The sequence below is a fragment of the Herpailurus yagouaroundi genome, unplaced genomic scaffold (assembly GCF_014898765.1).
Source record: "Herpailurus yagouaroundi ecotype Mexico unplaced genomic scaffold, PumYag 159, whole genome shotgun sequence".
Taxonomy (NCBI): Eukaryota; Metazoa; Chordata; class Mammalia; order Carnivora; family Felidae; genus Herpailurus; species Herpailurus yagouaroundi.
In genome coordinates this window covers 63,746,682-63,773,865 of record NW_024412400.1, presented here as the reverse complement: position 1 = coordinate 63,773,865, position 27,184 = coordinate 63,746,682, and the positions used below count along the sequence as shown (strand labels likewise).

The following is a 27,184-nucleotide window of genomic DNA, read 5'->3' as shown; positions in this document are numbered from 1 at the left end:
ATTCAATCCAAGCCTGCTCTTCCTGGCCACACCATCTTAAAAAACCTTACTGTTATTATAATCAATGGGCTTGCGGTGGTATTTTTTTTTTTTTTTGAGAGAGAGAGAGAGAGAGAGAGAGAGCTGGAGAGGGGCAGAGGGAGAGGGAGAGACAGAATCTTAAGCAGACTCCATGCCCAGCACAGTGCCTGATGCGGGGCTCGATCTCACGATTGTGAGATCACGACCTAAGCCAAAATCAGGAGTCAGATGCTTAACCATCTGAGCCACCCAGGCGCCCCTCTGGTGGTATTTTAAAAACTAACCAGCAAAGCAGGAGTTGGTAGGGATGGCAGTGGGTGGGGAGGCCACCTTCTCATTACCATTTAGTTTTCATTTCTGCCTTGGCAAATGTCTGTTTTGGGAAGTCGATCCCAGAGTAGTAAAAATAAAAAAGCCTCTGGGCATAACAAAGTGCCTCAGTTATCTGCCGCGGGCAGGGCTTCCTGCTGGAAAGTGCACCCCAGGAAGAGGTAGCTCCACCCAGCCTGAGGTCAGGTGGCCCACCTCACCTGGCCCTGAGCCCTGTTGCTGCCTACAGAGGACAGGAAGCCCCCAGGGGACTCTAGAGATCCAACATCTGCTCCTCAGCCAGACTTTGGGCCCGTGAGGTTAGAAATCTGCTGCTGCTGTCTATCTCCAGGTCACCCAGTCTCTTTTCAGACTTGAGGTTTTGTGCTAGGTTTTCCCCATATGATCCAGAGACACCCCCCTCCTCCTACCCCTTTCACTTGTAGGTTTGGTGTCATTTGCTTAGTTTGCACAAATGGAGCAACACAAGTAGAGTAAGTTGTTGTTTGTCCCAGCATCTGAAGGCAGGCTTGGCATTTCTAAACCTTCCCTGGAGGTGCCCGGGTGGGATGGGCACAGCCATCAGTTTAGACTCAACAGATGAAAGTTCCAGTGCCTTTTCAGTCACTGACTTATTAACCAGTTCTTAACCTCTCTGGGATGATAGACGAGGAAGTACTTTTCTACAAAGGGCTTTATGATCACAAAGTGTTCTACTACATAAAAAAAGCCCACTAAATTGCTGAAGGAGTGATTCCTCATCTTGTCTAGCGTGAACCTCTCCTGGGCACATTCTCCACCAGGGAATTTCTGTCTGAAAGAAAAGCCAATGCCTCCTTTTGAATGAATATTTCCCTTCGCTGCAAACAGCCTTTTGCGGGACTCGTGGCCATTACCTTTGACCGAGGCTGGCATTCAGCCCATGTGCCCGGTACAGCCATGTCTGTTTTTTAAAATACTGAAACGCTTCTGTGCCTGCTGCTAACTTGTTGCTGCCCTGAGCTTCTCCTGTCCCTAAAAAAATAACTCCAGCCCACCAGGGGGGCTTCCAAGACCCTACGGCAACAGAAGAGCTAACCTCCCTCTGATTTTTAACATCACCCCTGCCTTTCATTTATCACAGATATAAGACGTGTAACTACAAAGCAATGGATCTAAGTTTTTAAGACACAGCAGGATTAAATATGCAAATGTCAATTAGCCGTCTCATTCTTAAGGGTTCATTCCAAATGACTTCTGGCTTAGGCCAAAAGTGAATCCTCTCTCCAAAGATAAACTTTGCCATCTGTAACGGTTTGCAAAAGAATATGATGCCAGCCCCAGTGACGACTTGAATAACAGTGCCCCAAAACTCTATCGAGCAGTGATAGCATCATTGGAGTAAGTCTATAGCCTCATACGGTAAAGAGTATTTCCCCCACATGCACAATAATTCAGGGAAATTTTAATACTTCTGCATATCAGATAATCTTAGGGAATTATTATTAGTTTTTAGATGTGATAATGATAGTAAGTTAAGTATTTTTAAGAAGTCTATTTTAGGGGCACCTGGGTGGTTCAGTCAGTTGAGCATCCAACTCTTGATTTTGGCTCAGGTCGTGATCTCATGATCTCAATCTTGTGGGACCTAACCCTGCATTGGGCTCCATGCTGAGTGTGGAGCCTGCTTGGGATTCTGCCTCTCCCTCTCCCCTGCTTGCCCTCTCTCTCTTTCAAAACAAATAAATGAACATTTAAAAAAGAATGCTGTTTTAAATATACGTACTTATTTATTTACAGGTGAAGCATAGGATGGAAGGGATTTGTTTCAAAGTAACCTGAGAAGGGAGCGGTGGGTGGATGTCAGGAGCAAACTAGTGATGACTATATGGGGTTCTTTATACTATTCTCTCCACTTTGATATATGTTTGAAATTCTTCAAACTAAAAAGTTAAGCAAGCTTGATTGCAATCAGTCTATAGCCCTGGCAGGTGAGAGAAATAACAGAAGCACCCTGGATCAGGACACGGAGAGACCCTGAAGGATTCACAGTCCAACCACTAACCATGTTCCTGTGGAAAATCTCTTATTTTGTCCCGTGCCCAACTTTCCTGTCTGTGCGACGCACGTAATCGCAACCTTCCCACTCCCGGCCACACACACACACACACACACACATACTCACACACACTCCTGCACAGGCGAGGAGGGATCTGAACAGGATAACATATGTATAACATTTTGAGCTCCTTGGGGGAAAGGCGCAACATAACGAATGTATCATTAGGACCTCAGCACCCGGAGGTGTTGTGCGAAGTTCAGTTTAGATGATTCAGAATTCCCAGAATCCCCACAGACTTTTCAGAAACTACCTCATGCTTAGTTTTGTAAGCCAGCTGAAGAAAGGAGCAGAAACAAAACACCCTGCTTCTACACAGGAGGCTTTTAGCAGCTCTGTTTACTCCTCCGACACAAAGCCTTTGTTTATGTGTGACAGATGGTAGTACATGCTTCTCTCCTCTCTCTCTCTCTCTCTCTCTCTCTCTACCTCCCTTCTACCCTCCCTTCCTCACTTCATTTGTTCCTGTTTCTTTGTCCCCCTACATTTTTCCTTTTATTCAATCCTCAGTGCTTCACATCACTTTTCTTTTCTTCTTCTTATTTTTTTAGAGAGAGAGAGAGAGCTCACACAAGCGGGGAAGGGGCGGGGGGGGGGGGTGGGGGAGAGAGAGAATCCCAAGCAGGCTCCATGCTCAGTGCAAATCCTGACACAGGGCTCAATCCCATGACCTTGGGATCATGACCTAAGTCGAAATAAAGAGTCAGGCGCTCAACCTACTGAGCCACCCAGGCGTCCCTCACAACACTTTTCTTGAATTTACTCAAGAGCCAGCAAGAAGGATGAAGGCAGACAGAACACCAGGCCTTTGCCCAGGTTGACCATTTATTCCATCAGGCTGCATGCACAAGTCACTTCTTGGCTCAGAGCACTCACATTTGAAATATATTTTAGAAGACAAAATAATGCACCTTTGAAATTGTAGAGCAAACATTAAAAGGCCCATAAATATTTACATGGCAGATTTCCATAGGTTGCTTTCTCAAAGTAATCACAGTCAATGCATTCATGCACACACACATGTCCCTTCAGACTCAACCATTCCCAAACAACAAATGTAGACATAACCTCTTTTTTTTAATTTTTTAATTTTTATTTATTTTTGAGAGAGAGAGAGTGCGAGCAGGGGAAAAACAGAGAGAGAGGGAGACACAGAATCCGAAGCAGTCTCCAGGCTCTAAGCTGTCAGCGCAGAGCCAGACGCGGGGCTCGAACCCATGAACCGTGAGATCATGACCTGAGCTGAAGTCGGACGCCCAACCGACTGAGCCACCCAGGTGCCCCTTTTTGTTTTTTTAGACATAACCTCTCACTGAATATGTACTGTGATATGCATAGTCTATACACCAGCCTGCGGAGGAGAGATGTGAAGGACTGAGTATGCAAGAGCCTTCTCTCTATCCATATAGAATGCTGGTTCTGCCCTCAGCCTGTTTCTTTTTCTGTAAAGTGAAGGTATTGCATTCATTCACAGCCTCTTTCCCAGCTCTATATATCTAGGATTCTATGAGGCTCTTAGAGAATTTCCATAAATTCTGGTGGGGGCATGGGAAGGTCTGTCGGAATACATGTCAAACCAGCGCTTGAATGATGAGCCACGTAATGGCACAGCAGAGAACTTAGGGGCAAAGGGAAAAGGGGGAGAAATGGTATTAAGTTCAGTGGGGGAAATAATTTGCTTATAAATAGGGTCTGAGAAGGGGATGAGAGATGGAAAAAATTGATATAATAGATACCAAGCAGGAATAGGAGGCAAGATTTGACACTTGCCTTGATGTCTAAGACAAAAAATAACAAACAAGCAAAATTGGGCCAAAAAAAAATTTTAAAAAAGGTGTGTGCCTGTTGATCCCACCTAGTCTCCTGAAATTTACTCTCAGATCTCAAACATGCTTCCAAAACAGGCATTCTTCAAGCTGCAGCATAGTGGCCATTTTATTTTATTTTTTTTTAATTTTTTTTTCAACGTTTATTTATTTTTGGGACAGAGAGAGACAGAGCATGAACGGGCGAGGGGCAGAGAGAGAGGGAGACACAGAATCGGAAACAGGCTCCAGGCTCTGAGCCATCAGCCCAGAGCCGGACGCGGGGCTCGAACTCACGGACCGCGAGATCGTGACCTGGCTGAAGTCGGACGCCCAACCGACTGCGCCACCCAGGCGCCCCATAGTGGCCATTTTAGAGGAGGTCTGGATGCCTTGTGCTACACAAGGATGATAACTACTCCCGTGGCCACCCTCCGCCCCCAGACAAGAAAGAGTAAAGATCCGTGCTCAGAAAAATGAAGTTGCTATTTGAGAATAGCTACATCTGCAAATGATTAACTCCAGGATTTATTACCAATTAGGACTATAAATCTCTGCTTACTTTGGCTCCTGGAAAGTTGATTTCACTGGGGGGTGGGGGAAGGGGTGAGGAGAAAGTCATTTGAGACAGGGAGGCAGAAATCCAAGCTTAAAAAGACACACTTCAAATTCAAAAGGGAGAAGGATTTCTCAAGTACCAAAGAGGAAAGCACACTTGACCTTAAGGTTCTCTGCAAACAGCTCTACAGATGCCTGCTGTGTTAGCAAAGTCAAAGGTGCTAATGCCACTCAGAAGAGGGTGTCTGGGGTCTGGGGAAGGGGGTTGCATAACAGAGTGCCATCCACTGGCCAAGCCATAATGTGTCCAGAGTCGGCAATGGAGTATGTGCCTCAGGAGGTTTATACTCCTGAGCTAAGGGATTCCCAGCCTTGGCTGACCATTGGACTCACCTGTGAAGCCTTAAAACATACCTATGCTTCAATCATATTACAGGCCAATTAAATTGGAATCTCCAGGGGTGGTGTTTGGGTATAAGGGCGGTTCAAAAACTCCCCAGGTGACCCTCCAGGTGAAGCCAGGGTTGAAAGCCACTGCCTATCTCATTCCATCCTCATGGCAACCCCAAGTTATAAGTGTCTATCTTATGGTTTTCCAAAAGGGAAAACTGAGGCACAAAAAGGCTAAGTAACTGGTCCGGGGTTACTTAGACCCACTATTAGCTGTGAACAGCTAATAGTGATGGGAGGCAGGGTTTGAACCCATGGCTCACAGACTTAATCATCATGCCCTATGACCTCCCAGGGATATGGTTCTCACCCATTCCAGGCCCTGAGCCTTTATGAGCTTTTCAAGGTGGAAATGGGGGTTCTCAAACTACTTTGTTATTTCAAAAATATTATAATAGAAATGAAACATTAGCCCTTATTAATGCTACATATCAATTAGGAAGACACGTTTCCTTCCTTGGCTTGGAATGACATCAAAGTAAGGAGGTTGCACTGGAAAATTCATGCTCATCAGGAGTTCTCATTCTTTCATTCAACAAATATTAAGCGCCAGTTTTCTGCAGAGTCTATAAAACAGAACCACCCTGTGCAGGTAATCACACAATAGATGTTCTCAGGGCCATAACAGTGGCATGCTCCAGACACTCTGAGAGCCCACAGAAGAAAGTAAACAGCTCTGAGTGGCAGTAATAGAATAATACTCCTTTGGTGAGTGAAAAATGTCAAGGTAAACCATAGGGCAATATATGCGCATTGCTCAGTGGTAAGATAAAAGAGGGAGTCCCCTGGTGGAGGCGTGGGATAATAAAATACTGTAGGAAGGCTGGGGACGCACTGTGGGTGATCCATAAATATTTAAGCCAGGGTGGAAAATTCAAAGTCCTGGTTGGCACCTCCATGAGTGTAGTGGGCTGGATGTCAACAGGGACATGGGGACAGAGGCGACTAAAGAGCCCACATTCTGTCCGAAGAGGCAGCTGTTCTCACCTCCAGCTAAAAGTGTCATATAGAAATGTGGGGACAGGGTTGTCAGACCTTCGGAGTTTTTTAGGGAAAGGTGTGAATAAGGGTTGCTTAATGCAAGATATCCCACTTTGAGTCTTTTCCAGACACTGTGCAGACCAAAGAAAACACATCCACCCCCAGCCCTGCTTTCACCATTTGAGTGATCTCCCCGCTAGTCCCATGGATCCCCAAGCAACTGCTTATTCACCTGTGCCTTTCCCTCCCGGCAGGTATGCTCATTTATTTTGGGTATGGCATCTGGAACAGCACCCTGGAAATCAGTGCTCGAGAAGAAGCCTTGCACCAAAGCACATACCAGCGCTACGACGTGGATGACCCTTTCTCGGTGGAGGAGGGTTTCTCCTACGCCACCGAAGGCGAAAGCCAGGAGAACTGGGGCGGGCCCGCCGAGGACAAAGGCTTCTATTACCAACAGATGTCAGATGCTAAGGCAAACACCCGGACAAGTAGCAAAGCAAAGAGCAAAAGCAAACACAAACAGAACTCAGAGGCCCTGATTGCAAATGATGAGTTAGATTACTCTCCAGAGTAGGAGTAAACACACAAGAAACATGTAGACATGATGGTGATTTCTTTTCAGTAACTTAACCTGTGGGCTAGAGGGTGAAAACATTTTTTGGCTCTCATTTCAAAACTCCAGCCTTCCCCCAGAGTCAGTCCCCAGTCATAGCCCTTCATTTGCTACTTTTGCTCTTCAGGATAGTTCTGCTGAAGGGTCTAACCTGGGTTTCGTCACCGATTCCCTTGTAAAAAAAAAAAAAAAAAAAAAAAAAAAACTAAACAGGAGGCTACAAGAAATTCTGTCTTAGGTGCAACCATCAGAGCTGATGGCAGCAAATGTTTCCCAGGCCTTTGCTTTGCTGGTTGAATCCTTCTGCTTCTTACTGAGACCCCAGAAGCAAGGGGCTAACTTCTTGGGCCACACCGAGGCTGCAGCTCCTCCTGGAGATGTGCCAAAGCAGGCGGGTGCGGGCACAGGGCGGCTTTTCAGGCACCGGGATCACAAGGGCAAAGATCCTCTCAGCGCTGGTGGGCTGAGGACTGCTCCCCAGGGGGTGGGCAGGTGGGTGCTAGCACTTCCTCAGCCAGCAACACTTTGTCCTCAGATCTCACAAAAACGAATTCATGGGAGAAGACGCATGCTTCTTTTTATTCCCCAAGGTTCTCAGTCTCCACACTAGAACTTCAGGAACCAGCAAAGGTTAGGGACTCTGAGACCATTTCCCCAGAGGTTTCAGATTTACCATAAAGCAGTCGCACAGACCCCACAACATGGTGAGAAGCACCATCAAAGGCCTACTTACGTGCCCGGGAAAAAATTAAACAAGCATCTCTTGCAGCGAAGGCCAGAAGGGCATTGGCAGAAATTAACTCTCTGTCATACCTTTTCTTTTACCAGCCCCTAAGCTCCTGCTGATATAATGAAAGAGGGCAAAGTTGGAGCATGATTTCATGGCACTAATATGCCTTGAAGAAGTAGGCCGTTTGTTTTAAAATCGGATAAAAATCTTTACAAGGAGAAGTGACCCAGCCACTGAGATCACATTGCAAATTCTATTTCAGATTTCCAAAATTATAAATTGTGCAGTTTGTTGAGATTTGCAACCACTTGATTGGTGGGGGCTCCTCTGAAAACAAAGATGTGAAAGCACAGCTACTTAGTTAGGTCATCACATTCCAAGAGATCACATTTCACTTCTGAACCTTATTCTTCTGGAGTAGCTCCCTTTTAGACATGTATTTTGTCTGTTATTTCCCAGAGCAGGATTCACTGAAGCCCAGAGAAACACCTACCCAGTAAGGTCTAAATTGGGCCATGAGAGGGGCTCCTAAAAGAATTTTCTCAGAAATAACCTAGGTGAGAGAACGTGCCGCAGGAAGAAAGCACATGGCCTCTAATCTCTCCTCTTGGGTTCCAGGGATTCCCACGGCTGCACTGAGATGTGCATGCGAAAACATGAAGGCACAGTCTCAGTCAAGCTAAAATCTTCTTGGGAGTTTCCTGAAAGGGGGACAAAATAGCAAATTTTGTGCCCTCTCTCTCCCGGATCTAGCATTATGCCAAAAGTTTTCCAGAATACATCGACTAATGTGAAGTGTATTCTTTCTTAACTGTTGAGGTTCCTGCCATCTTGGCATGCTTTAGGATTCTGGAGAAGAGGCAAATTCCATTTTTTCACTCAGTGAACACTGATTGAGAAAGTACCAAGGGCTAAGCGATGAGAAGGGAAAGAAGTGTAACATTGTGCCCTTGGGGTTCCCAGTTCAGGGAAGACACAGCTCTGACGCCTGCCAAACGCAGACAAAACCACCAAGCCTGAGTCCTTGTGGATGGCGCACTGGGCTTAAAATTAAAGGTCAACTGAAACTAGTTTTTTAACACGCTTTTAAGTCAATTGCATATCACACCCATAGCCAATGTACGCCAATAAATTCAAGCAACTCCTATTTTCTAGATCTTCTTTTTCTGTATCAATTGTTCAGATTTCTGGTTCCCTGAGGTCATTCTGTCATTTTAACGTGATGCATGGCAATGCCGTGTCTTCTCTCCCCTACGCTTGACCATAAAGACACGGTAGCTGGTCTGTGAAATATAGTCATGGGAATGAACCGTAAGCTAATTATCAGGAATGTTTTGTGAATACAAAGGTTCTGAACTAGTTTTGAGATTCAACAAATCTGCCTAAATCAAATAATAACGTGCTAAGCCTGAGATATCCAGATAGATGGGATGGGGCTGTATTCATTAAAAATTTCCCAAAAGAAATATAAATGCAAAATAACAAAATCTTAACATGGTGAAAGAGCTTCCTTTTACTATGAGGGTTGAGTGTTAAGGTTACAATAGTCTGGTGGCAGATGTACGAAATTTCTGTAGCATGAGGAGAGAGAACGCACGCTTCGGTAAACACCACTGGCATATAGATTTTGTGAAGATCCTATGAGCTGCTCTTTTTTCTGGAGCCATTTCTCCCAAATGGTATCTCCTTCTTTTCTTAATCCTGGCCTCTTCATTTCTCTAAAGTTAGTCAGCTCCCTAGCAATCTTGGTTTTGAAAAAAAATAAGTAAAAAAACTTAGTATGATAGAAAAAGATTTCTTATGGTAAGTTGACATGTTTTGTTCATGTTTCCCAGCCTCTGTGCAATGGTCCCAGATTTCAGAATGCAGTTTCAAATACCGTCAATTACTAGAATGATTCTATTAGTGTTTCCTAACAATTTCCGCAAGACCACTTTCTGGGATCATGTTAAAAGTGAGATCACCTTATAATTACTGAAGAAACTTAGCCTTCTTGAATGGAGTTCAAGGAAGACCTACATTTTATTGAATTCTTCTCTGCTGCAAAAGCTCCTCCAGGGAAGTTTCATTGTGTGAATTAGTAGTTGGAACCAATTACTTGATTTTTTTTTTTTTTTGTAATTGTATTCTATTTATCGGTACTCTACTTCATTTCAAAAGGATTTTGAGGTGGCCATTAAAATACATATAATACCGAAAAAAAAGTGAGGAGTTTGGATAAATTAAAAATAGAGATAGAAACGATAAGACAAATCTAGAAGTGTGCTTAGTGCACAAACGCAAAATCTTTGTGTGCATTGCTAGATTTGCCAGTGAGGGGCAACTTGAAAAATAATGGAATTGTTAGTAATGACAAGAAGAAATACTTCTGCATGATAACAACAAATCTTTCCCCATGAGGGTAGAGAATAGCATAGACTGTTGAAACCCACATATAAGCTTCAGACTTAGATTTTGTCAGAAACACGTGCCTGGCATATAGTGAATGCTCAATAAATATCTGATGATGAGATGGATGGATGAATAGATGGATGAAAGGAAAATGAAATGTCATGTATTCAACAATTTTTTGTGGAGTCCTTATTCTGTGCTATGGCATAAGAAATGAGGGGAATCGGGATATATAAGATACATAAATAAAAACTATAGTGAAGGTTACAGGTGAGATGAGGGAATTGCAATGCGAAATTGGAGTTCAAGTATGGAAAAGACCTCCTTCCATTGGAGAAAAAAAAAATGATAGGAAATGCAGCCCTTGTGTTGAGCCTTGTGGAATGGGCAGAATTCTGCCAGGTAGAAATGGGGGAGAGGCTTGCCAAGTGGAGAAACAGCATGCATAAGGTGGAGACTGGCTGGTAATCTGTACTGTGACTAATAATCTGTACTGTGCCTCCTTCAAGGGAAGGCAAGAAGCTAGTTTGACAGGAGCTTATGCTGTCCGCACGATTTATATATGGAACAGTAAGCAGTAATGCTGAGAAGGTGGTCAGGGCTTACTCACTGATAGACTGGAACAGCGAACTAAACTGGCTGGCTCTCTCTGGGTGGGGAGGCACTGGGGATATGAGGAAGGTATGAGTCAGGTTGGACTTTAAGAAGCTGGGGCAGTGGCCTCATCCGCCTGTGGAAGGAGCTAACAGATCACATACACATTTCAAATTGACTGAATACATTAAAGGGGAAAATATATCCAAATTAAAGCAATGTATGGTTGATTCTTCTTTTGAATCCTGATTTCATCGTTAACCTAGGAAAAGTATAGCCATTTAACGTGTAGACAGACAATACGAAGTTATTCACAGCCACTTTATAATTTTCAACAATAAGCTTAAACGACCAAACCTAACAACTTTTTATATCTAACTAATCTAAACGGTAAAACCTCAGCTCCAGATTTTACTCAGCTTGAGTGCAAGGCCACGTTGAACTGGAGAAAGGAACTGGATGATAGAATTAGGCTAAGGGACACCTGGGTGGCTCAGTTGGTTAAGCCTCAGACTCCTGGTTTCAGCTCAGGTCATGATCTCACTGTTTGTAGGTTTGAGACCTGCAGCCGGCTCTGTGCTGGGCGTGGGAGGGGTGGGGGCGGAAGTTGTTGAATTTAACGATCCATTTGTCTAGATATAAAGCCAGCGATTATTGGGAAACAAAACATGAACTCCTTCAAAGAAATGTCTTTCCCCTATTCTCCCAAAAAGAATTGATCAACTTGACCTCCTTCACATCACACTTGTTGGAAGTCTACAAGGGGCTACCTTTTCTCTGTATTATAAACAGAGGCTACAGGAGTTTGAGACTCAGCCTAAAAGACCAAAGGAAGTAGCTTTCCCCTCACCCCAGCTTTCACCAGGGGCTGAGATGTCAGTGGAAGCCCATGGCGGGTCAGCCACAGGTTGACCTAATTTTGTATCAAAGAGTGGAAAAGTCAGAAGTCAGGAACCACATCTGAAGGCAGGGAAGGGACCAGCTCACTGAATCCAGGTGGAGTTAATGGCCCCTCTTGGATGTAAGCTTCCAGGTTAGTGACCAATCCAGAGATGGCCTTAATTTCTTATGCTGGTGGGAGAGGGGGCACGAATGAGACACACACTCCAAAGTTTGCCACTAGGGCTTCATGGCAGTACTCCATTTTTACGCCATTTGAAACAAGACTAGTCAAGGAAGGTGTTTCCAACCAAAATGTCCATAGAGCCTCCATTACTTCCATATGCTTGCACCTCCCTGACACTGAGGACCCGTTTATCTGCAAGGGCCCTTTGAAGTCCCTAAGAGAGAGAGTTACCAGCTGGTAACCACTGAGGCCTGGCCGTGAAAAGAGCCAATAGTTGTAATTAAACAGCAGGCAAACGCAGAAACGGCATCCCAAACCACAGGCTCCTTGGCGAGCAGGAACCCGGATGTTGTTTCATCAAAGAGCTGACTTTGTATTTCTCAGTTAGAGTGGTGATGGGTGGCAAAAAGCCCCTTTCATGTACACAACTGTTAGCCCTGTGTCTATTTTTTTTTTATCTAAGACTTTCGAGGAGAAGCTATTGTAATTTCCTTTCCTCCTCAGGAGCTACTGCTTTCTAAAATGCTTTCCTTTTCTGGCTTGGCTTGAGTGACACATGCATCATTCTGAAATACCTAGGCCATTGTCCTTTCTCAAAATTATTGCTCTAAAATAATGTTCTTTTTTTTCTTTTAGGGCTTAAAGCCCAAAAGGGATTGGTGAGAGTTTTGAAGCCCATCAAAAGTGAATATATATTCTGCAGTGTCAACTAAAAGAGTGCTAGAGGGGCACCTGGGTGGTTCAGTCTGTTGAGCATCCAACTCTTGATTTGGGCTCAGGTCGTGATCTCACAGGTTCGTGGGATCAAGCCCCGGGTCAGGCTCTGCACTGTCAGTGCAGAGTCTCTCTCTCTCATCCCAGTGCTTGGGATTCTCTCCCTCTCTCTCTGCCCCTCCCCTGCTCATGCTTGCGCACTCTCATTCTCTCTCTTTCTCTCACTCTCTCAAAAATAAATAAACATTTAAAAATAAATAATAAAATAAAATAGTGTTCGAAGTCGTTAAACAGCGTTCTACGTGCATGGCATTACCAAATTCATACAGGACTTCCGCAAAGTCAGCTTTGGGCTTGAAGTCTTCTGAAAACAGGTAGCTTTTATTTTTTACCCCAGGAGACCATTCAGTACATTTTGGTACAATAAGGAGAGAAAATGGCTCTGTATTAGAATTTGGAAACAAGAGCAGCCTGGATTTTTTTCATTAGGGACTCACCCTGTGCTTTTTTTTTTTTTTTCTATTACACTTTCCTAACATTGACATTAGCAACATTGACTAAAGAGAATTGTGGGTCACGTAAATTTCCCAGGCAGTGCGGACTTTGAAGGATTGTGCTCATTCCAATATCCAGAGGAGGAGAGAGCTCCTTGCACATCTCCGACTGATTGGTGTTGGCAATTGCCAGTTCACTGGTCTCACTCATGCTCCCGAAGGCGAGAATCTACGGCAGAAATCATACGTTCCCACTTTCCAAAGCAAAGACATGCCATGTTAGTGCTATGATGGCGCATAAATACCTCAACTGTCTGGGCTGATAGAGGGGCTGCGGGTCTTTAAGAGAGCAGCTATTTCTTCTTTCTTCATCCCATGTAGTTATACCATCTAAGGACAGAACTCACTCGACATTCTAGCTTTTCTCACTGTGGAAAAGAAACATTACTGTTCAATTCATGTCCAAAGTTATAAATACAGCTTGTAAATCTTACTAACTTGTTTCATTTTTGTTTGGTCCTTGAGAAGTACAACTTGCTTTTTGCCGGTGGTAATTTCTAGTGTCTTTCTCTGCTATTTTTCTTTTGGGGGGGGGAGTATGAAATTGCCGTATTTGCTAAAGTTTGTTCGTTTTGTGGTTTTTAATTCCCATTGGTGCACTGTACAATGGGGTGTTGTAGTGTATCATGAAGAAAGAAATAATTTGCAGATATGTTATGGGGTGTGTTTTATTTTCAAATGACTGTGGTGTTGATAATATATTGGTTTATCAAGATACTAAGGGAAAATTCTAAATTTACCAAAATGTGTATATTTTAATAAATGCATAAAGCTTTATTGTGTGCCTTTAAATTTAAAAATGGGTGATAAAGTCAGAAACAAAAATGTCTTACTATAAAATACGCACAGTAATGTAAAGCTTTTACACAGAAGACTACCAAAAGAAAAAAAAAGAAAAGAAAAAGGAACTTCCCCCTATTTTGTTCACCTTAATCAGTACCTGAAGTCTGATACTTTCTTTCCCTTCTAAAATGGAGACGAATAAGTGAATCTTGCCTTAAATGTTTCAGTTGTCCTTTGTAGAAAAGCCAGATAAATGAGCTCATTTTTTTTTTTTTGGAACTAATTGCATTACTGTGGAAAAATTCATTTTCAGAATAAAAATATTTTAAAAATTACAGCTAATCGACTATGAAAATTGAAATTTGAAGAAAGTCAGTGTCATCCTACCTTTCAAATTCACTTTATTTCCATGAAGAGAACTACAAGTTCTTCTTCAGTGGACTCTCGGGAGGACAGGAAGTGACCCAATCTCCCTCTGGTCATTTTCTTCTAACTTGGTACCAGGCTCCATCTGGGACCCCCCACTACACTGTTTCCAGAATTACCCCATCCCCAGTACCACAAGACATAACCACACACCTGCCCTCCATCCTCAGCACCAAGGAGCATTCCGACTCGTTGCCCCCATTCATTTTAGGGACAAACTGGAGGCGGACCATTACCTGCCTACAGACAGCATTTCTGGTGGTTTAATTTATTTTTACTGCTTGACAGTACAGTGGTGACGTCTGGAGAAAAGGTAAAGTGGTGTGGTAGGGTCACATAATGCCACACCGCATGAGATGCAAAGAACCTGCCATGTCTCTATTTTCTGCAATGCGTTGATCTCCCTTGCCAGGGTCTACCTGCATGGATAGCAGGGAGAGAAAAACAAATTTTAAATGTATTCATTTGCAGAATCACGGCTGTCTTCCACTTGAGTCTCTTTTTCGATGATTGAGTCTCTTTGGGATGCAGGCTCAGTCTTTTGGATTTCCTCCCCTCCCCCTTGCTTCTCTCCAAAATGACATCTGGGAGCAGAACCTATAGGATCTCACAGAAGTTGGGGGGGGGGTGGTTGGGGGAGGCTAGGCGAGCAGATGAGAACTAAGGTGTTCTGGACCCTCTGCTGCTGCAGAATGGCTACCTGGACTGCTCCCTGCACAGGTGACCATGGAAAAAGAACTGGCCCGTCTAGCCATATGGATTTCATGATGACATTCACTTCCAAAGTCCACACTGAATCCCAGTTGTGAAGTTCCTGCACACAGATGCTCCTTGGTATGATTCCAGGCCTCTACTGGTCCACCAAGCCCTCAGCACTTCCACTTTAAAACCCACTGCATCCCCTCCGAGACCTGGGGCAGGACCACCACCACGGGCCAAAGTATCCAGTCACTTCTGTCACTAATGACACACTATTATTTCTGGGCTCTGCTCATTGATGCTTATAGCCCATGATTGCAGCTTCTAGCTTGTGGTGTGCTGCAGCCTGATCCTGAGAACAATTGTTACCTTTTCATAACTTTTGTGAGTCAGTTGCTAAAGACAACTATTATTAAAACTCGGGGCGCCTGGGTGGCTCAGTCGGTTGAGCGTCCGACTTTGGCTCAGGTCATGATCTACCGTTCGTGGGTTCGAGCCCTGCATCTGGCTCTGTGCTGACAGCTCAGAGCCTGCAGCCTGCTTCGGATTCTGTGTCTCCCTCTCTTTCTGCCCCTCCCCTGGTTGTGCTCTGTCTCTTTCTCTCTCAAAAATAAATGTTAATCAAAAAAAATTTTTTTAACTTAACTTCTATAACCTTATAATCAATTGTATTGAAAGCAAAGGTAATAAATACTCAAAACTAATTACTACATTTAACTGTTATCTACTACATTTGACTCTTCTTGAGGTTATTTACAACCGTTATATCTGTCTGGGGAACACTCTACAATCATGTGCTGTCAACATCTTTTCCCAACTTCGTGCTCAGTGAGTCCACACTGGTTGCTTGAAATCGGCCATGGTGGGAGTATTCACACCGTGCAAATTGACACATGCTACAAAATCAGGGTCTGTTTGTTTGTTCCCAGAGAGCTGTCTGTTAGACATTGATAAGCACACCACCGCTTATATCCCTGCCAGCTAAGTATACCACTAATCCGTCCAGTGTTTTCAGACGTTATCACTCCTAACACAACCCTGCCCACAGAGAGGGGAAAAGCCTGGACAAGTATTTTTCCCTTTCCATCCTACCTCTGTTTCTCTTCTTCTCCCCACCATCCAGCCGGACCAGCAGGGGTTGGCTCTCCACTCTTCTCTCAGTCTGAAAAAGGATTTTCCCTACATATTACCTCCCTCCTGATGTCTATACGCCTTGGAATTCTGTCTTACTGGTGAAAGAGTTGCCCGTTTGTTTACTTGTAAATAGTAGCCAAGGAAACTCACAGGACAACCTGGAACTGGGGATCACCAGGATCAAAAGAATTGGATACATATTCCAAAATACAGCCTCATTACATTGGTCTTAATGTTGAAAGGTTATTTAATACCAAGCGTTAGTGAAGATGTGAAGAAGTTGGAACCCTTCAACTTGCCCTGGTGGGAAGGTGAAATGATGCAGCCACTGTGGAAAACAGTGTGGCTATTCCTCAAAAAAAAAAAAAAAAAAAAAAAAAATAGATTACCATATGATCCAAAAACTCCACTTCTGGATATATATCCAAAAGCATTGAAAGCAGGGTCTCAAAGGTACTTGTTCACAGCAGCATTACTCACAGTGGCTAAAACAGGAAAGCAACCCAAGTGTCCATCGATGACTGAATAGATATGTATATATACATATATGTGTATATATGTATATGTATATATAAATGATGGAATATTATTCAACCTTAAAAAGGAAGGAAATCGTGGGCACCTGGATGGCTCAGTTGGTTAAGCATCCAAATCTTGATTTTGGCTCAGGTCATGATCTCATGGTCCTTGAGATCGAGCCCTGTGTCGGGCTCCATGCTGGGTGTGGAGCCTGCTTAAGATTCTCTCTTTCCCTCTCGCTCTGCCCCCCCCCCCCGTTCACTTGCTCCCTCTCTCTCAAAAAAAAGAAAGGAAAAAGAAAGAAAAAGGAAGGAAATCCTGACATACACTACATCATGGATGAACTTTGAGGACATTATGCTGAGTAAGCCAATGACAAAAAGATAAATACCATCTGACTCTACTTATATGGGGTACCTAGAGTAATCCAAATCATAGAAACAGTAACAAGGGCTGAGGGGAGGGGAGAACGGAGACTTATTGTTTAATGGGTGCAGAGTTTCAGTTTTGCAAGATGAAAGAGTTCACGAGAGGATGCAGTGATGGCTGTGCAACAATATGAATGTGGTTAATAGCACTGAACTGTATGCTTACAAATGGCCAAGATGATACGTGTCGGGTTATGTACATTTTCCACAATTTTTAAAAGTGAAAAAGATTCAAAGGTTGTTCAGAGTATCAAAGCTGCTTTATAGGCATTTTCTCCTTAGGCCATAACTGAAAACCTTTGTTTTATTCAAATGTCAGTTAACACACAGTGTAGTCTTGGTTTCAGGAGTGGAACTCAGTGATTCATCTCTTACATTACACCCAGTGCCCATTCCTAAAAGCACCCTCCTTAATACCCATGACCCATTTAACCCACCCCCCACCCACCTCCCCTCCAGCAGCCCTCAGTTTGTTCTCTGTATTTAAGAGTCTCTTATGGTTTGCCTCCTTCTCTGTTTTTATCTCATTTTTCCTTCCCTTCTCCTATATCAAAACCATTTTAAAACTTAAATGCCCCATTCGAAATTTAAGGGACCCCCCATATCCCAAACACTAAACATTTTATTTCCAACTACTAAGAGTTCAGTGCCTGGCAGTGAGAGTCCTTTCTGTGTCAAGGTCCCCTCCTCTCTTTTGCCCACATGCACCTCTTCCCCCACCTGAGGATAGGTTTTTTTTCCATTCTCACACTGGCCTGAATCAAATCAAGAAAAACTCTAAGCTATGAGGCTCAGAGAGAAAACCACACACACACATCCCATTTCTATGACCTAGAAAATTTGAATTCTCCAAGCTTTTATTACATATATGTGTAATCCTGATGCTTACCCATCAGAACCATTTAGAGTGTTTTCGGGAAGGGATGAGCCAGCCCCCTATAAGTCAATTAACTGGCTGAGATAAGTGCAGTGGCAGGCTTTCCTTCAGAGGAGGGAAATACAAATGATTTGTGACTCTAATTAACTTCAAACACAGCAACAGGAATACAATTTGGCACAAATCCGAAGAGGAAATAGTCCATCTAAATTCAATTCTGGTGGCTGGAAGACAGTAATTGAATTTCCTTCCTAACAGAGACACTCCTCACAGGGCAGGGTGGGGAGGAGAAAGGGGGTTTCCTAGCAATGGGGTTTCCCTGTTCTATGAAGCTCCGTGTCCAAAGCAACCCCTTTAATGTGCTGGAAACTATTCAAGGTGTGGATACAATGTCCTCCACTTTCTCACCCAGCCTTGTCAGTCTTATAAAGGAAGGTGGAGGAGACTGGGCTGATCAACCCACTGGAAAGGGCATGGGAAGGAGGTAGGCTGTGAGCCTTGAAGACCAGCAGAGAGAGGACACCTCTGCCCTATCTGCTCCCTGAGGCCCAAATGCCTCCATTGGAAACAAAGTCTGGCATTCCTCAATAAGAAAGAGATCTTTAAATGCCTTCACAGTTAACTCCCCTTGGAAGAAGGAACACAGTGTCTTAATTCAATCATGTTGAGATATGAATGACTGATATTAGTTCCTTCTCAGAAAGTTGATTTTCTCTGGTCATGGGAACAGAGTATGAGGGCCCTGGGTGCCTGACAGGGGTTTGGGAGCCTCCCAGAGGTGAAAATGGCACAGAAGGAAGAGGCCAGGGTCCCAAAGACACACTTAGCCCCATTCACTTCACAATCTTGCTGAGAGCTAAATCTAAAATACAGCAAGGGTTTAGGTACCATAAATCTGCCTTGACCTGATGCCCCCAAGATCACTCTCAGGGGAGAGCTGGCAGGTGAGGTGCAAAGAGGTTTGGACTGCTAGAGAGAGACGGTATTCCAGTCCTGGCTCTCCATAGCTGGTTCTGTAAACCTTGTTTCCTCATCTATAAACAATAAGTTGACCTGTGATTTCTCACTTTCCAGATCGCTGCCATGAGGGCAGTGAACACAACTCTCTTGCTTCCTACTGCACCTTGGCACCTAGTGCAGAGCCTGGGATGCAGGAGGCCTTCAAAGAATATTTGTTAAACGGATGAATGACTGGAAGTTGAGTTTTCCTTCACCATCCAGAGGCCCTCCCTACACTTTTGCCAAAGAGGAGAACAATGTCAATCACACTATTAAATGTTGGGCAGTTCACCTCTCTGACAGATTTCAGATCCTTTAACTCAACTCTTTAGAAATTGATCCTAAGAAAATAAATAATCAGAGATATGGCCAAAGGTTTATGCCAAAGACTATATCTATAATTACAGGGGGAAAATACCAAAACATGGAAGTCAACCTAATGTCCCAAACAGGAGGTTGTTTAAGTAAATTACAATGTAACTGTAGAACTCAGTAATGTACAGCCAACCAAAACTGTCTTCAAGGGCCACCTGGGTGCCCACGTTTTTCACCATGGAAAATGTGTACCGATACAACTTTGCGTTGCCTTGGGGATATGGCATGTCACACAGAAAATGATCAATAATTTTTTCTTAAATTGGATCAAACAGAGTTTCATCCACACCTGCCAAAAATACATTTTCAAAATGTACATGTTGTTCATGATTTATAAAGGAAATATATCCTTCTCTAAGGTCATTCCTCTATTTAAAATCTCCACTGGCTCCCATTTGCCAGTAGAATCAGCCCTCCATATCATATATCCCACCAGTGTCTCCAGTCTCATGCCTAACCCTCCCCCAAGCGTCCTATATTCTGACCCCATCAGACTCCTGAATGTGTTCTAAGCCCATTCTCTTGCCTCTTCTTGAATGTCCTTCACCCCTCATCCACTCAACAAACTCCCATTCATCCTTCAAGTTCCTCTCAAATGCATCCCTTTTTTGAATTTCTGGAATTTAACCTCTGCCCTACTGACTCCTCTCCCAACTACATGTTTGTATAGCATTCTTTTTTCCTTAATGTATCTAGCATTTTCCATGTTGAATACAGTTATTTGTTTATATGTCTCTTCCCTGCACTAGATCAGGTGCATCCAAAAAAAACATAACAAAGAAAATATTAGAACTACTTTTCCAAAATTTAAAATCTAAAAAATGAGAACAAAACTAAGCCTTATGTTCAATACGTTATTATATAAAATTAACATATTACAATATGCTTATTATAATACATTAATATATATTATAATATACTTATAATCTGTATTAACATACAACAATAACATATTCAATGGATGAAGTATAAGACTTAATTTTATTTGTGTTATATTGTATTAAGTAGCTTACTATGGATTACTCAGAGCCACATATTCATCAGATCATCACTGCGAGGATCTAATGGTCATATGGGTCCCTAAGAGCTTCTGAGGACTGAGAAGAGGTAGATAGCACCACCCTCACCACCCTCACCATTTCATTCAAGTTATGATATTTTGTATATTACAAATACCCATTTAAGTGGATTTATGGATTGCATTGTCTGTTTTTATTAAACTGACCCCACACAAAGAGCTGTCATTTACAAAACTTCCTACAAAGCATAAACTAACAAATTGTGGCAGAAACCGTGAAGCCAAAAGTACAAAAGTTTGTTATCTAAGAATTTTAAAAACAAACATTGTTAGTCTGTGATCTTATAACAATTCATGAAAAACAATTGCTTTTGGGGGCCCCTGGGTGGCTCAATCGGTTAAGCGTCCAACTCTTGATTTCGGCTCAGGTCATGATCTCACAGCTCCTGAGATTCAGCAGCCCCCTTCACCCCTACTCCTCCCAGCCCCGAGTGGGGCTCTGTGCTGGCAACTGGAGGCCTGCTTGGGATTCTGTCTCTGCCCCTCCCCCTGCACACTCGCGCTGTCTCGCTCTCTCTGTCAAAATAAATATTAAAAAAAATTGCTTTTGTGGGGTGCCTGGATGGCTCAGCTGGTTACGTGTCCAACTTCAGCTCAGGTCATGATCTCACAGTTCATGAGTCCGAGCCCTGCGTCCAGCTCTGTGCTGACAGCTCGGAGCCTGGAGCCTGCTTCGGATCCTGTGTCTCCCTCTCTCTGCCCCCTCCCCCACCCCCCCAGCTCACGCTCTGTCTCTCAAAAATAAATAAAACGTTAAACAAGAAAGAAATTCCAAATCCTAACACACAGAGGGAGCCTTTGACAGCCTCCTGGTCTTGACACTGTCCACCCTCCTTGGGCTAGGAGGAGAAGTACAAGACTAAAGAATCAGAACCCTGACCCTCTCTGACATCCTGAGGCCAATCTTTAACCAAAGCGAGGCCCTACTTCCCTTTTCGGGGTCTGGCTGGATTGAAAGTAGCTCAGAAAGACCTTCTGACCTGGAGTGCTCTCTTCTTTTATTTTCACATTTTAAACACAAACTGGTTAACTTCAAGAGGGCTCTGTACAAAAATCTTATTGTTTTTCTAAAGAGGTCTTATTGAGTGATTGATATTTTGAGGGTTTTCCAGCACAATGATTTCTTTGCTAAAAACAGTGCACTCACTCGTTTTGGTATTTGTTTGCAAACCAAACCCATAGTCTGAACATTGGCCATGTCCCCTTCCTCCCCTCTCCCATCCCCCCGCTAACAAGTGGTAACCACAGTGGCCCATACCTAGCATACAGATTATGTATGATCTGTCATTCATTAGGACTTCAAAGCCTACAAAAGAGTTCACTCCCTTCAGTAGCTAATTCCCCTTATTTCCTGAAAATCCATTTGTGGCCTGGTGGAGAATATGAGTCTGCCTTTCCTCTTTCCAGAGATACAAATATCCAATAGCTCTTATGCCACAGAGAAGCTTGAGTTCCCTTTATTTTCCAATTGACCACAGATAAATCATCCCTTTCTAAGAATAATTGTTTTGAAAATAGGTCCAGAATTTAACTCTATTTCTAAACTAACATTTTTAAGAAGGAGAGGATTTATGTTAAAGACTCTTACACTAATTTTGTATCTGTCCTTTTATTAAATGGCTTTCCATAGTAATTCACTCCACTTTCTTAGGAGGCAGATTCCGTTTGAAGGCTAGAGTAGCATTTAATACTTCAGGCTTTCTAGTCAGAATGCAAAGGTTATAATCTTGGCTATGGAACCTGCAATTTACTTAATCTCTCTGCGCCTCTATTTTCTCATCTGTAAAAATGACTATGTGATAGTCCCCAACTCATGGAATGGTTGTAAGAATTAAATAAACAAACCTGTGTGATGAACTCTGTTACTATTTTAGGTAAGATCAATACTTCTCTTTAAAGTCCTATGTGAAAGATGCATATTTTTGATATTGTAATCCTGCTCTAGTTTGTGAAACATAATTTGTGAAAGTGAAAGCTCTCTTGGGATTAACGCTTTGATAAATGAAGCCCCAGGGAGGTCCCTCACCCCTTCTGCTGCATAAGATACAGTGAGAGGGCACTGTCTGTGAACCAGGAGGAGGGCAAATGCCACCATGCTGGTGCCTTCATGTTGGGCTTCCAGCCTCTCAAACTGTGAGAATAAATTTCTGTTGTTTATAAGCCACCCAGTCTGTGGTGTTTTGTTATAGCAGCAGAAACAAACTAAGACACTGAGTAAGCAAGTGCACTGACAGTCTCCAGAGGCCACACCTACCATTCAAACCACGGCTCACTTCAAACAGAAAGAAGGCAATGGAATCCTAAGAAACACGAATGACCAAGGAACCCTATCATATCCTTGTATTAATTCCCTGTATTCGCCAACTACTTTATACTGAAAAGGATGACAGAGAAGGAAAGGGAAAAATAGGGCAACTTACAGTTCCTTTTCATTTCAACCTTTCCTTACTCATCAGGAAGCTGAAACTAGAGAGAATTGGTAGACTGGGTGCATGTCAAGAAGTAAAATAAAAAACAATTTAGTTAGCTTGGTGCAATGTTTCCACAGTTCTAATAAGAATTAAGTGCTAATAGATGCATGAGCGACCAAATACAAATTGTGGGATTTTTAAGTTTCTGCATAAAAGTAAAATGTTCTTATATTTACATTTAAAACAGACATTCCAGGGGTGCCTGGGAGGCTTAGTGGGTTAAGTGTCCAACTCGTGATTTTGTGTCAGGTCATGATCTCACAGTTTTTGAGTTCGAACCCCACATTGGGCTTTGCTAACAGTGCAGAGTCTGCTTAGGATTCTCTCCCTCTTTCTCTCTCTATCACTGTCCCTCTCAAAAGGAAATAAATAAACATTTAAAAAATAATAAAACAGGGGCGCCTGGGTGGCTCAGTCGGTTAAGCGTCCGACATCAGCTCAGGTCATGATCTTGCGGTTTGTGAGTTCGAGCCCAGCGCCGGGCTCTGTGCTGACAGCTTGGAGGCTGGAGCCTGCTTCGGATTCTGTGTCTCCTCCTCTCTCTGCCCCTCCCATACTCATGCTATGTCTCTCTCTGTCTCTCAATAATAAATAAACATTTAAAAAAATTAAATAATAAAACATTCCGGAATATAAAGAATAGTAAAATTCATGCTAGTAATTTAAAATTTTAATTTTTCTTTACCTAGAACAACATTAAATGGCAAAACAAAACAAAACAAAGTGAAAGATCATGACAAGTCAGAAGAAAGACCACAGGAAAAGGAAAAAACTTTACATTTTTGTTATCTTTAACACTTTTTTCCTGCTTTTTCTAAAAAGAGCTCCACATTTTCATTTTACACTGGGCATTGCAGATTACGTAGCCAGCCCTGATGAAGATTGTATTTCCCAACCTCTCCTGCAGCTAGATGTGGCCATGTGACTTACTACAATCAGATTCCTGTGACAGCTTGAGGGAACTATCCCAGGACATAGTGGGCATGGGTCTTTGCCTCTTTTCTTCGATCCTTTTTCCACCTGCAATGTAGATGCTGCCATCTTGGAGCATGAGTTCAAGAGCCACTTCTAGGACTGATGAAGCAGTGTGTTGGAAGGAGCCAGGGGTCCCTGAGCGCTTTGTGAAGAAGAATCACCATATCAGGCCAAGACTATGGATTGCCAAATTTTACAGTTTGTGAAATGCATTTCATGAAATGACTCGTGTGGTAGCATATTGCCTATGTTAGTTATTCGATAGATGCCTAGATTTTTGTTTTGATTGGTTTTTTTTTTAATCGACTATGAAAAGAAACATTACTCCTCATATTTGTTTTTAATTTTTTTTTCAACGTTTATTTATTTTTGGGACAGAGAGAGACAGAGCATGAACGGGGGAGGGGCAGAGAGAGAGGGAGACACAGAATCGGAAACAGGCTCCAGGCTCTGAGCCATCAGCCCAGAGCCTGACGCGGGGCTCGAACTCACGGACCGCGAGATCGTGACCTGGCTGAAGTCGGACGCTTAACCGACTGCGCCACCCAGGCGCCCCAACTCCTCATATTTTTAGAGGAGGAACAGTTCAGCAGCCTCAGACCACCTACAGTTTCCAGCATGAAGGTCACTGTCTCTACTGTACTGTGCCCATTGTACCTGGTCGTGTCTTTTACATGCATGTCAGTGCCAGGTGACTCAGCTGTTTTTGTTGCCCTTATCACAATAAAAACTGAGTCCCAACCCCTGGAGAGAAAGTTTTTAAATCACTCAGAAAAGAAAAGATTGACACCTTCCACTAAATTCCAGCCCTAAGGAGAAGCAACATGCTTCTCTGCAGAAGGTCTCAACAGGACATTGTGCAAAAGCCTTGGGAAGGCCCTTTCTGCCAATTCCTCGGTGTTCGGCTCATAATTAAATCAATAGGTTTTATGTAGTTTAGGGATTGGCTGACTTTCAGCCAAAAAGGTGCCAGGTTGAGAGATGACCTAGTCAATACGCCTTTATATATCAGATAGTCTGTGAACTCCTATCTTTAATCTGCACTAACGTGCTTCTGTTGGCATTTTATTTTCCCCTCTCAGTCAGGGTATAATTTTCCGACGTAGATTAAGGATGGCAATAATAAGAAGCTACAGCATCCTTATTCATGATGTGCCTGACTATGCCACTAGCCTGTGCATTATCTGAGGGCTGCCTTCCTGTTTATTTTTATACCTGGTGGCTAATGCATGGCTGGCACATAGCAAGCACTCATTAAATGTTTAATCAATTAACTAGTCAAATGACTCAATGAGTGAATAAATGAATAATGTAATTAGCAGATGCTCTTTAAATCTATTTTATTTTATATTTTATTTTATTTTATTTTAACTCAAGTTAGATAACATACAGTGTAGTCTTGGCTTCAGGAGTAGAGCCCATTGATTCATCTCTTACATATGACACCCAGTGCTCATCCCGAAAAGTGCCCTCCTTAATGCCCATCACCCACTTAACCCCTCTCTCCCCCACCCTCCTCCAGCACTCCTCAGTTTTTTCAATCTATTTTAAATGACCAAAAGTCTAAGAGCTTGTGAATTTTTAAATAATAAGCTAGATTTCAAATCTTAATGTCAATAAGCTTTAGGGAAGCCCAGACCTAAAAACATGTGAATTATGTAGCTGGCACCATACCCTGAAGGCCAGCTTATTCAGAATTCTGTTCTATTCTGAACACAATTAAGGAAAATATTTTAATTAATAACAGGTTTTTAAATTTACCAAAAATATAAATACCCCTAGGGAATAAGTTTAAAATTTATAATAATTAATCCACCAGGAGATTGTTCCTATAAAATATCCCTTGTTTGGTGGTAAGTGATTCTTTCCAAAAGACTCTCTAGATGAGATCACAGGGCAATAAGGCAGAGCAGGCCAACGTAAAAGATTGTTGATTGAATTAAACTTTCAGGTATTGGTAAGTGTAATGGACATATATTATTTTGGGTCCTCTCAGCATCATTGTGCCCTTTTCTGGTAAAAGCACTGTAACTTCCATTGGGGAAGCCATGCTCTTTCTCATCCAACAGGAAAAGAAATCTACATGGCGTATATGACCCAGGCCTGCCCCAATTTCCCTAGCTTCAGAGACTGGCTCAGGAGCAGGAACATCACCCTTGTACTTGATCAGATGCTCTCTTCCTGGTACTCGAATCTTAAGCTGAGTGACAAAACACTAAACATAATTGTTGTTCCTTCATCCTAGCAGTAGAGCCCTTACAAAATTGTCCTGTGCTTGCCCTTCTCGGAGTTTAGTTTTCCTGAAAAATTAAGTTTTGTTCTCCAAAAATCCTTTTCTCCTCCCCACCATCTTTTGTGTGTTAATTTCATCTATCCAGAGTCTGTTTCTCTTACTCCTAACCAAATCGTTTTAATAAGAGCCAGGTATCTTAGGGGCATATTGTGAAGCCTTGCATGCTAAGCTAAGGCATTTGCACTTTATCCAGTGGGCAAAGGGAACATATCAAAGGATGTCAAGACAGAGAAACACATGTTGTCGAGATTTGTGTATGGATGCGAAGGCAGAAGATGGAGAGAAGGAAGAGAGGGAAGAGTCATCCAGGAAGGAGATGATGTACTCTTGAGGCAATAAAGAGACAGTGAGAATAGACAGGTGAAAGGGCCCCCCGGGGTACAGCTTATGTAGCAACAATGGGAAAGGAAGTGGTCCAGAACTCAAGTTCTGGTTTTGGTTCTAGGGAACACAGTAAGAGAAGCATTCTCATCTCTGAACCTGAGCAATAGAACTGCAGGGCAATGCTGAGCACTATTAGGAGCATCACTGATTCCAGTGGGGAAGGTAGATTTGGAAATCTGTTTTGAATCAATACCTTAAACAAGCCTAGAAGTACCTATCTGTGAGGTACTTACAGGCAGCCTCTCAGAAAATGCCTACCCACCCACCCCCGGGACCCCCTCTGCCCTCAGCGACTTCCAGATTTTGTGACTCCCTAATCTTTGCACCTGCTCTGCCATATTCAGACTTAACTGCCCATGTGCTCTGAGAACCATTCCCTGCCCTTCTCTTACTCTTCCCTCTATATTTCCCAGGTTCCCTTGACCTCTGCTGACTTCTGGCAAGCTCTGCCAAAAAGAGGCACTGTCAGAACACTAGAGGGTAGGAGAAGGGGAGACACCAGGGTATTTCTCTTTCTCTCACTCTGCTTCGGTGGCTTCTTGAGCAGGGGCTGAGTCTCCTCCATAGTCCCAGATCCCACAGGACAGCCTCTCCCTCTGTGCTCTCAGCCGTTACCAGATACCCACCGTGGTCCCAGCCCTGAACAGATGGCCCCAGCTGTTGGGTTCTGGTCACATGGCCCCATCCCATTGCTTCTCCATCCCCTGCTAGTGGCTTCCTGCTCCTGTCGACTTGGTGTTACCTCATCACCCTGTTTGGCTTTTCAGCTGTTCCATATCTGGAACCAATCCCCTGTACTAAAATCTCTGCTTGTAACCCTAAGTCGGTTTCTGTTTTCCGGAAATATGACTCAGCA

General features: G+C 43.2%; 1 protein-coding gene across 3 annotated transcripts in view; it reads left to right on the top strand.

The window, feature by feature from the left end:
• The window catches only part of SLC7A14 (solute carrier family 7 member 14), a 106,700-nt gene extending 96,937 nt beyond the window's left edge, over positions 1–9,763 (top strand). For all 3 annotated transcript variants that reach the window (XM_040480727.1, XM_040480729.1, XM_040480728.1), the window contains one exon: positions 6,477–9,763. In XM_040480727.1, coding sequence (XP_040336661.1) covers positions 6,477–6,799 — 323 coding nt within the window. In that variant the 3' untranslated portion in view covers positions 6,800–9,763. The remainder of the gene's footprint in view (positions 1–6,476) is intronic.
• Positions 9,764–27,184: the final 17,421 nt, after the last annotated feature.